Below are 12,225 nucleotides of genomic sequence, written 5' to 3'. Positions count from 1 at the left end.
TAATTGGAAGGGGGTAGTAGTTTGATAAAAATAAATCATGTCCTAAATTTTATTGCTTGGCTTTCTAAACATTGTTTAAAGCGACCGACCTGCACTTTGAGTACACAATTACTCCATTAAGAAATTAAGAAATAAAATAGGCCAATGAGCTTTGAATTAGTTTTCCATTCATATATAAGGATCGTCTAATAACAAATTGACGGAATGTACGGACACAAAAAAATAAATTTCAAGCCCTCTTTTGGATAGGGATTTTTTACCCTTGGACCAAGCTACCTAGGAAACCCTCAAAGAGTTGTTGTAAGGAAGTTTATCGTGTAAAAAGGATTAGTGTTTCTTTTTAACGGGTTAAACTTGTCAAGCGTCCCTATTCTGACCGGACGTGGCTTCGTACTTGTACATCACACACAGCCAATGAATGACCAACATTGGCAAGTGTTTACTATGACATGCAGGTTCCAAGACAGTGGAGGTCAGAACTTACAAACATATAAATGATCAATACAACGTATGCCTGTAAAATAAAAGATAAAACAATATTGAATTATTACAGTTTTTAAATATTCATATCAATGTATCTGCTAAATCACGCATTACGTAATTTTTTTATTAAATTTGTCTTGTAATGTCAAATATTATTATTCTGTAGAGATCAGCAATATAATGATAAAATGTTTATGTATGAACTATGCAATTTGAAAATATCAATATAAAGAGAAGTCATGAATACATGTATATGTAACAAACGACTGGCGTTATCATGGGGGTTGGAGAAAGGACTCGAACACAACAACAATCCCCTATCCCTGTTCTCTTGTGTTGTCAATAAAAGAAAATGGCGGCAAATTTTTCTTTCTTCTTCATAAAAAGTCTATATCGTCAAAAACAATAATATAGATATTGATAGGCATGACTGTCATGTATATAATACTGCTGAAAGTAAACGAATATAAAAGAGAGGCGAAAGATACCAGAGGGACATTCAAACTCATATATCAAAAATAAACTTACAACGCCTTGGCTAAAAAAGAAAAAGACAAACAGACAAATAAAAGTACACAAGAAACAACATAGAAAACTAAAGACTAAAGAAAGCTCATATAATAAAGCTTTCTTTTCAGTATTTAAACAAATTTGCAAGTGAGGACAATTTACAATATACAAATAACTGAGAATAAAATATTGTGAAAAGTTCAATTACATTTTATTTAACTTGAATCTGGTCCCGAAGGAAATGTTTGCTTGTGAGTAATAAGAGAAATCGATTATAGTTTTTGTTCTCAATAATTTTTGTATATGGTGCTAATAAAAAGCAAATATTTGCATATTGTAATAGGTAAATAACAATGGAAAAATAATTTTGATTCAATAATTTCACCTGACATTGCATGCTACACGTGACTTATGATATGTCCATGTAAACGATTGTTAGACAGGCGAATTTGCAGACTGTGAAAAGAAAATATATTTCACAGGACAGGGGATTTATAATATTTTATCAAAAGAAAAATTGCAAATGTTTTACAAACCGTGAAACACACTAAAAAATGATAACGGTAGACTGTTGGGATCAACAAGTAACGTCATTCGTGTTTATCATTGCAGATACCAAAATCTGCTTTTGGTGTTATGACTTCAATTTGAAATTTGAAATCTTTGTTCACATTGTCAGTATCTTCTTATGAAAAAAACAAATCATCAATTAAAATCTGTATAACCATCATAACAATGCAAGCTTTTTAATATGGTATTTTAAACTGGGAAATGCGTATGGTATGCGTATATGCTTAATAGTGTTAAATACGAGAAATTCACAATGGAGAAATTAACTTAATCTCATTGGACGAAAAAATGGTTTTCATCAAATCTACACTGTCGTCTCTATCATGAATTTATGTTTTAGGCATTTTATTATTGTAAATGGAATTGGTATGCTATCTACAAATTGAGTTTTGTAACGTGTAACCAGGCGTTCATATCCCAAACGTCCGTTCCAGTCAATACTTGGATCCAAGTTGTCCACAAACTACATATACGGCAATATTAATAAACTACATCTATCTAAGTTATGCTCAATGAACTAAAATATGCACACGGGCTCTTTGCCGATATAAAGTAACAACAGCCAAATATATATACAACTATAATACAATCTAACAGCATGTCCTCCAGATAGGACGGTCTGTCACTTCAAGACAGTGTGGCTGGTACAGCTTGTCCTCCGAGTGGGACAGTCTGTCACAATAAGACAGTGCGTACTGGTACATCTGTACAGCTTGTCCTCCGAACGGGACAGTCTGTTCTGCCAACTTCCTATGTAAGACCAACGTGTACCCAGTACAAGTTGTCCTCGACAGTATCACTTACAGCTATGTAACGTGCCTTCTCTTGTACACTGGTCTTCTTAAAAAGAATATCGACAGAATCCGAAGTCTGTTCCTCACCCTCTTATATACTCCAGGGCGAATACACTATTTACTGGATAGGGGTGTTCTCTAAATGTTCCCAATACCGAACACAAGAATTTCTCTCAAACACCCCATACCCTGGTACCCAACCACTAACTTAACCGCCAAACGTCTAGAACTACGCAACGCTTCCTTCTGCATGAAATATGCATATATACAACAAGATTCTCCTGGTTTATAACCATAACGACCAATAAACATTACAGTTTTAATCTTAATACTGGATATAAGTTAAGTGATATTTTATATTCATAGAAGAAAGAAGTGACAGAAGAGAGGCAAAATATACAATAAAGACATTCAAACTCAATAGTCGAGGACAAACCCACAACCCCACTGTTAAAACAAAAGACGAAAAGTTATAGAATAGTCCAATACCCAACTTGGAAAACCGGACTAAGCAACACGAACCCCATCTTAAACCGGGTTTGATAGTAAATGGACATGTTTGTAAAAAATATCACATATCCTGGACATAAGCCAATATTGTTTCTTGTGCTTTTCCATAGAATGGGACAGACAAATGGGATAATTATAGATTATCGTTGATCATCTCAACGAGATTGATTTTCTCGCTTCAGCCGGGACGGCGAAAACGAGAAAGGCAATCGAGTTGAGATGATCAATAATAATCTGTTTATCGCTATTTTACCTTTGACAACGTTGTCAATTTCATGTCAATTTCGTTAGCAACGCCATGTGCCTACTTAGTTTCTAGTGATTATTTTCCTTCTCAAGCAAGTAGCATGAAATGAAAATTATCACAAAAAAGATCAACCGGGAAAAATGCACGAAATAGCGATAATAAATATTCAATACGTAAAGTTACTGACATTGCACATATTGCTATTTTTTTTTTTAATTATTTCTTATTTCTTTTTAATGTTTCATTGGTCGCTTCATAGCTTGAAAATAACATCAAAGTTATTTGTCTAAGAAAGTGAAACATTCATATAATATTTATAAAGTATTACGTCAGGAATATAAAAAAATTCATTAGATAAAACTGCAATATTGCATATTCTCTTTTCAGTTCAAAGAAGATGGATGAAATATTTATAACTAGGTATTCTGCTTCGAGTAGAAAACATTTAATTTGTTGCATTATTGGTCTTTTGAAAATAATTGGCATAACCTTTCTGTTTTTGAACTCCCTTGGGTAATAATATCGATAATACCAGTGCAAATAGTAATTCAATATTTACTAGTCGTTCCGCGTGTCCATCTATTAAAATGATAACTGTTAAAATATTTAATTGTTTTATATTTACTAAAATGAATAAAAATTACTAAAATCGAAGATGATCAAATAGTTATAAAAATCTGTTGAAAAATAGCTAAGCAACAAGGTAAAGCGTGTTGCTTTAAAGAATTTAAAGCAACAATGGAAATGTTTTAGGTCAATCCATATTTATAATTAAACTATATCATCGGATATATATTAAAATTTGTGGTTTAAAACGAACATTATTCCACTGCAGGTCGGTGGGTCAAGAATGGATTCTTACATGTTTTTGTTTTTTCTTGGAGCAGGTATGATGATTTAAAACTGTTCTATAAAAAATATGTGTGCTGCCTTTTATTATGTCAGGTTGATAAAAAAATGTAAAACAAATTAAAAGTGGAAATGGTGAATTTAAAGTTTTCAAAATTTCTGAAGATGTTCTAATTCAAAATACCCTTTTTAATTTGACAATCTAATGTTAACTAAAATAAATGCAATTTTTACTTGAACAGAACACCTCGGTGAGGAATAAAGTCAACTATCAAACAAATCTATCCTGACATAAATATCCACAAAATGAGTTTAATTTTACTGAAATCAAAAACGGTTATTTTTTTTCAAGTTTTCAACTGGATAGCTGGTGTACTTCATCATGTTAGAAACTTAGTATAGAAATAAATAAATCGAACATTGATTTTAATATCAGTGTCAGGACGTTATACTGTGATGAAATCATGTAGTTTAAAAGATGTTTAAATTTGTAATGATAATATTCAAAGAAAAGGCATTAAACCGTCAATTTCGGTTAAACTTAGTGTGATTCTGTGATATATAGGGTGTATGACTACTGTCTGGATAAAAAAAGTCTAAATAATATTTTTTTATTTTCAACAAGAAGTGAATAAATCATTTAAACAATTTGATCCTTTTTAAACATAAAACACGACCCTTCAAATGTTCTCCAAGTTACCATGAAGTGTTAACCAGTATGAGGAAGAAATTGAGATTTGGAAGAAAAATATAGAGTATAAAAAAATCCCCCCCCCCCCCCCAACCCAATCCCCCCCCCCGCCATAGATATAAAAAAAAAATGCGTTTAGAGATAAATATTAAAGGATATTGTAGAGACTTGTACTTTCAATAGGCGTTTTTATATGTTTATTTGTTTTATTTCACCAATTTCAAGTTCAAATGAAAGCTGTATTCATCGAGAAGACAACTGTGTAATTTCTTAATATGTTTTTTTTTTTTTTAATTTCTTATATTTTTTCATTCACCAAGTTCAACTTCATTCTGTATTAAGCGACTATGCAGTTATTTTTGCAACACTTTCGTTGATATCAGGTGCCGTAAATGGTGTTAACATGACTCATATAAATTTATATACATGTAGTTATTCTTTTTACTAGTATTATGATTTATTTCTCCGGAGGATTCTGTCTTCAGGGAAATATAGAAGACCATCTCTTTGATTATCGATTTGCAGCATCAATGTTGGCATCATTTTGGTCAACGGTCAGTCTGTTCGAGATAACGAACATAGAACTTATGAAGGACAACATGTAAACTGTAGGTGACACTAGTCTGTTTCGAGACCAATTGAATATTTCTATATTAATGGTTGTATTTCCGGTTTTGTCTTGTTTCTTGATTGTCATTTATTACTTGCAATTTCCCAATGGAAGGAACTTTAAGTTGTCCTAGTTATTAATATTGTGATTTTTATTCCGTCTTTAACTGCGTGGTTGCTCTTGAGCTTTTAAGGACCTTTCCTTATTCTGTGGATTTTATTCTCATACATAGTTATATTAAGCCTTTTGACTTTTTTCAAATATTCTTATGACATTGTGTGATTACTTGTACTTTCTATAATTTTGATCTGATTTATTTTCCTCTCATCTTGAAGAATATTTGTTTCTAAACATGCAATGCCGTGCCTAGTATTTGAAATATCTATCAGTTTATAAGCTTTTGAAACTAACGATGCTGTCATGTACAATAATGAACGTTCTGCATACTGGTGTCTTAAGTCTTTAAAGAAGCATGAGGTAATTGTTGTTGTTCCAGATAACAAAGCCTCACAGAACATGGTACTCTTGTTCGGACTGGCTAACAAAAATAACTTCTATAGAAAGCCCACTGATACACCTACATAATTCTCGAAAGAAGTAAATTCAGAAAATAAAACATGTGCCATTCACTTTACCTTTACCGATGAAAATTTCCGTCTTTATATTAAATATACCAAAAGCACGAGCATTATTTTAGAAAAAAACAATATACATGTATAGCATACTTTTGTAGATTTTGTAAAACAAATCTTTCTGAAATAGTTACATATACTACCATTTATTCTACCATAAAAAAAAGCCGTAAAAATCGTGATTGTTATACTAGTAAGTTATCATAAAACCAGGGGTGTCGATAACTTGATTTCTTACAAAATTCCGAGGATCCACTCGTTAAACAGTTTATACCCAGCAACGTCCTGTCTGTGTTTTTGCTCAATGTTTTTACTATGTATCAATTTGATGAGTCAAGCCTTTTTCAACTGATGTGTAGACTTTTGTTGTTATGTTCTGCTGTTATAACACTGTCCTAGGTTAGAGAGAGAGTTGAGCACTCACAAACACGTGTTGTTACTTGCTGTTGTTCGGTGTGAGCCAAGGCTCCGTGTTGAAGGCCATACATTGACCTATAATGGTTTACTTTTATAAATCGTTATTTGGATGGAGAGTTGTCTCATTGGCACTCATACCACATCTTCCTATATCTATTTACCCCACCACATTTTTTATGTGTCTGTCCCAAGTCAGGAGCCTATTATAGTTTAGTGGTTGTCGTTGGTTTATGTCTGTCATGCTATTTGTTTTCCGTGATTTGTTTTGTATATATTTTTCATGTTAGAGCCTTTTAAAGCTGACTATACAGTATGGTTTTGTTTCTCATTGTTGAAGGCCATACGGGTGTCTATAATTTCTACACCAATTTAATTTGAACGGCGTCACACATTGGCGTATAGACCGGCGTGCACCAAACGTACAAAGAAAATTGACAAAGTCGGTATACGTTAGTTGCACGCCAGAGGAACGCTTAACAATCGTTAAACGCGCGTTGCATAAGTTTGAAGTACTTCGAAATACAAAGGTATACGCTTGGTGAACGCTACAACTCGAGGAAATTTTTATGCAGCATAAAAACTTGAATCCAGCTCAAGCGTGTGTCTAGCGTATACATTTGTACCTGTACGCTACACGCACGTTATATTTACATACGCTAAAAGCGCGTTTAACGCGCTACAGATAAGTTTGAGACACGTTTAGGGCACGTTGTATACGCTTCGAGATCGTTCGACTTTAACTAAAACGTATGCGAGTGTGTTTGTAACAAACACCTCATAATAGAACGTTCAAGATACGACCGGGACGCGTCTCAAATACGTTCAGGAAACATTTTTCCTTCGTAGCGTACATTTCATCTACGTTAGACAAACGCCAGTCATACGCAACCATACGTTTCTTGAACGCCCGATAAACGCTTAGGTATGCTTCTCGTTCGCCCAATACACGCTTACAGTTATAACTAATTGTAAACCACTACTGACATTCTTGTTTATTTATTCATTTGATGCAGAATTGAAATAAAACCTCAAAGGCAAAAAGAAAAGGAAAAAAATATGTCAAGCTCTTTAATTTTACATTACGTCCTGTCGACAGTGACTATAATTACCAACATTTCAGGGAATTTTACATAGTAAAGAAAAAAAAAAACATTATTATGTGAACTGATGACCATGCAATGCAATATGTCTGTGTCCACACTCACATGTTTTTGCGGTCATTTATCTTTTAGATGGTTAATTCCGATTGCATCCTATTGCAAGTCCATGATTATCATGACATTTTGACTAGGCTGAATTCCAAGGTGCATGCAAAGAGACAGTTATGTTGTGCACACTGTCGAAACACATGATTTAGCTACTTTTGTTTGTCCGTCTGTCTGTCGGTCCGCTAAAGTTTTTGGTCAAAGTTGTTTTTGAAGAAGATGAAGTCCAATCAACTTTAAACTTTCACCCAAATTTCACGGTCCATTGAACATACTGAACATAGAAAATGATATTGCGAGTGGTGCATTTCTGCACTATGGACACATTCTTGTTTTTTTTTTATATTTTGATACAGGGTTCCAGGTCCATAGAAACTTTATAACAATCTTGAAAAAAATCAGCCTTTTACAAATTTTCAATAGAACTGTAGGGTAGAGATTAAGTTAATCATTGTTCATTGCCATTCTTGTCTTTGGCAGGGCATAACTTTTATAATTCAATTATGATATAAGGATTACACCTACATTTTAAACTGACCTGCGACGTTTTAACCTGCTTATTGTTAAGATAATGAATTGAAATTATAAATAATAATTAGACCGCGGAGATGACGTTTAGTATTGAAGGAAGGTTATTGTAATGAAAATTATTTAAGCTTTAAATGTCTATGCCAAGCATTTAACACTCTGCTTTTAATACTAAATGATTGTCATAACAAATACTTACGTTAAACTTTTAAATGCAATCTTAAAAGGATTGAAAAGTCTTTGCTTACTATACTTAAAACATTTCAAATTGGATATTGTTAAATAAAATAATAGCCTTTTAAGCAGTTCAGAGTTATATATGTGTGAAACCATAATTTCTTAAGATATTTAAATTATATTGCCGACTAGAATTCAAAATATCTAGGAATAGAAAAAAAAATGTAATATGGTGTTGTTCTGTTAACAGAAAACGCATCTTTTTAGATAAAAATCAAATTTATCAACCCTAGGGTTTTCTCACCATAAACTTTGGTAGTGACAGAAAATGACTTGAAGTTTAATTTTGTAGTGACATTTGGTCTTTATACAAAATACTGCTCAATTTGAATGTTTCAGTATAAGATTTACATAGTTAACGAAGTTTCTGGCACTATATTTTTTCATACAGCTTCAATATATATATAATTCTTCTTATCATTCTATACATCAGCCTAATTATTTTTTCTTCCCTCGCCGGGATTTAAACTCGTGCTACTGAGATATCGTGTCACCAAATAACATTGCACTATGCTCGACGCGCTTATCCACTCAACCACCTAGGCTCTTCTTTATTTAGTCTAATACATATATCTAAAAGAGTACAATGTATGTATTAGGTGAACACAATTGTATTGATAGACATATAAAGAAATAAAAATCCCAGTGGCGGATCCAGGGGGGGGGGGGGTTCCGGGGGTGCGCACCCCCTCTTTATTTTTGCCGATCAATGCATTTGTATCGGGACATATGTTTTGCACCCCCCTGCACCCCCCCCCCCCCCCCCTTTGCCCTGGGTTAGCACCCCCCCTTTCGAAAATTCCTGCATCCGCCCCTGAATCCTCAGTTTTAAAAACTATCATCAAACATTTATTGTTTCTACTTGTAGGGCTCCTGACCTGTTATGGTAAGTAAACAAATATGAAAATAATATTTGGATTATAATATCCAATCTACCGATTAAATCAAAAAATATTAATTCATATTCACGTTGTCTTTAAGGTGGCTCGGGACTATTCGACTGCGCATAATTTCACGCATAAATTACAAAAGTATTTATCGTAAATTTGATAATTTTTTTTAAAATATTTTGATTGATTAGAAATGTTAATTCATTGTAGTTATGTGACTTATAGAATATTTTCGTTATTTTCCGTATTTGTTAAAGGGTCAAAATGACATTTCACCCATTTTCACCATTTTCCCGCAAAAATTTGGGTTTTAAGGCAAAATATTTGTTTTTCCTTATCGGTGACCTATGTTTTTTATTGTCTCATTCTTTGAAGCTATATTCCAGCTATTCATATAACAGTTTTGGACAAATTGTCATAGAACGGTTTTTTGATATTCCGATAAAAATATGTCAACACCTGTATTTTCCCTATCATTTCATTGAAAATGGTCCCATTTACATACCTGTTTAAAAGTAGAATTTTGATCTTAAATGGTCCGTGACCCCCTATTTTTTTTCGACCAATTTGATTCATTTTCTTCAAAGAATAAAATAACCAAAAATACGGCACTTCTGATAGAAACTTCGAATAGGCCCGAGCCACCTTAAAACAAAACGAAAAACGTGACGTATCACGATTATTTTATGGTCTCACAAAGTAAATAAGTGAGGTACAGTACCAAATTTAACACAACAATGTATGTGACATCACTAAATGTTTTTACTTCGGTTTATCTCAGTTTGATGAATTTTAATAAACAACACGTTATTTAGTTGTATCTTTCGTACTTTGCACGTCATATTCATTGACTTATAATTTCTTTTATATGCAATATACTGTGTCATACATGCCAACTGTCACTATTTGCGGGGGGGGGGGGGGGGGGGGGGGTCATCCCATTGTAGGTTCCCTAATGGAAATTTTGAAAGAGCAATTTTGTCCACAACTTTAAACAAAACAATTCATTTTACAATGGTTATAGGCTTGTTACAATATAAAGAAGCAAACAAAAAACAACATTAAAATGTATTTGAAGGCCCCTTTAATGGTTTTGTTGGACTATAAGAGCCATCTTGCACGTGAAACCCCTATGGGCATTTTAAAAAGTGGGTAGGTATGCTGCGTTTTCCATCACTGCGATAATGTAAACTTAGTCTAGTCAATCGTTCTCTACATTTGACATCACCATATCTACACACAAACTGTTGATGTTTTTTAAGAAATATGCCGGACAATTGTCTTAATATATCAAAATGTTAAATGGAATTTACCACCATTAAAAGTATATATTATATTTTATTTCTTTACATTCGATTATACAAATAAGGTGATGTGGTGTGATTGCCAATCAGACAACTGTCCACCAAAGTTAAAATAAAGTGGATGTGAGCAACTTATATATATATGTAAAACCAATATCAATTTTATGAATTTTTGTATTCTTTTAAGTCACTGTTGCTCAAAACCCTCTTTCTGGATTTTTGCCGTCAATGCCACCGAATCCTTCTGGAGGGATGACTTACCCAGCAAATTGGCCGTCAATGCCACCGAATCCTTATGCAGGGATGACTTACCCAGCAAATTGGCCGTCAATGCCACCGAATCCTTATGGAGGGATGACTTACCCAGCAAATTGGCCGTCTATGCCACAGAAACCTTCTGGAGGGATGACTTACCCAGCAAATTGGCCGTCTATGCCACAGAAACCTTCTGGAGGGATGACTTACCCAGCAAATTGGCCGTCCATGCCACAGAAACCTTCTGGAGGGATGACTTACCCAGCAAATTGGCCGTCAATGCCACCGAACCCTTCTGGAGGGATGACTTACCCAGCAAATTGGCCGTCAATGCCACCGAACCCTCATGGAGGTATGACTTTTCCCGCTAACGGACCTTCAATGCCACCAAAACCTCATGGAGGTATGACTTTTCCAGCTAACGGGCCTTCAATGCCACCAAATCCTCATGGAGGTATGACTTTTCCCGCTAACGGACCTTCAATGCCACCGAATCCTCATGGAGGTATGACTTTTCCCGCTAACGGACCTTCAATGCCACCGAAACCTCATGGAGGTATGACTTTTCCAGCTAACGGGCCTTCAATGCCACCGAATCCTCATGGAGGTATGACTTTTCCCGCTAACGGACCTTCAATGCCACCGAATCCTCATGGAGGTATGACTTTTCCCGCTAACGGACCTTCAATGCCACCGAAACCTCATGGAGGTATGACTTTTCCAGCTAACGGACCTTCAATGCCACCGAAACCTCATGGAGGTATGACTTTTCCAGCTAACGGGCCTTCAATGCCACCGAATCCTCATGGAGGTATGACTTTTCCAGCTAACGGGCCTTCAATGCCACCGAATCCTCATGGAGGTATGACTTTTCCCGCTAACGGACCTTCAATGCCACCGAAACCTCATGGAGGTATGACTTTTCCAGCTAACGGGCCTTCAATGCCACCGAATCCTCATGGAGGTATGACTTTTCCCGCTAACGGACCTTCAATGCCACCGAATCCTCATGGAGGTATGACTTTTCCAGCTAACGGTCCCTCAATGCCACCAAAACCGCAAGGAGGGTTTACTTTACCAGGAAATGGACCGTCAATGCCACCTAATCCTTTTGGAGGGTTGACTCTTCCAGCCAATATACCGTCAATGCCAGCTTTACCCTCTATCAAACCAATAGGTGAGTACTTATTGTGGATATGTTTATAATACATTTGCATATTTTTGATTGACTTCGTGAAGAGTTATTTAGTTCATAAGTCTCCTAGTATAAACCAATCAAAATTTGGCATTTCGATATGAAGTATGATAGTATTAAATACAACGAGTAATATTAAACTTCCGGTTTCAAAACTTGCATTGCACAGTCTCGTCGTTCTTGTTAATCATATTTTGACCAATCAAAACATCCACATAAGTCACGTTTCAATAATGCAACAACATTTAAAACTGGTACTTTAACTGATAAAATAGATCTCATCAGATTAAAAATGAAT

General features: G+C 34.7%; 1 protein-coding gene across 1 annotated transcript in view; it reads left to right on the top strand.

The window, feature by feature from the left end:
- Positions 1–3,924: 3,924 nt before the first annotated feature.
- Positions 3,925–12,225, top strand: part of LOC139488619 (uncharacterized) — a 36,603-nt gene continuing 28,302 nt past the window's right edge. Inside the window, exons 1-3 of the mRNA XM_071274349.1 lie at positions 3,925–4,001; positions 9,152–9,169; positions 10,665–11,909. Coding sequence (XP_071130450.1) covers positions 3,965–4,001; positions 9,152–9,169; positions 10,665–11,909 — 1,300 coding nt within the window. The 5' untranslated portion in view covers positions 3,925–3,964. The remainder of the gene's footprint in view (positions 4,002–9,151; positions 9,170–10,664; positions 11,910–12,225) is intronic.

The sequence above is a fragment of the Mytilus edulis genome, chromosome 9, assembly GCF_963676685.1.
Source record: "Mytilus edulis chromosome 9, xbMytEdul2.2, whole genome shotgun sequence".
Lineage (NCBI taxonomy): Eukaryota > Metazoa > Mollusca > Bivalvia > Mytilida > Mytilidae > Mytilus > Mytilus edulis.
This window is presented reverse-complemented; position numbering and strand designations above follow the sequence as displayed.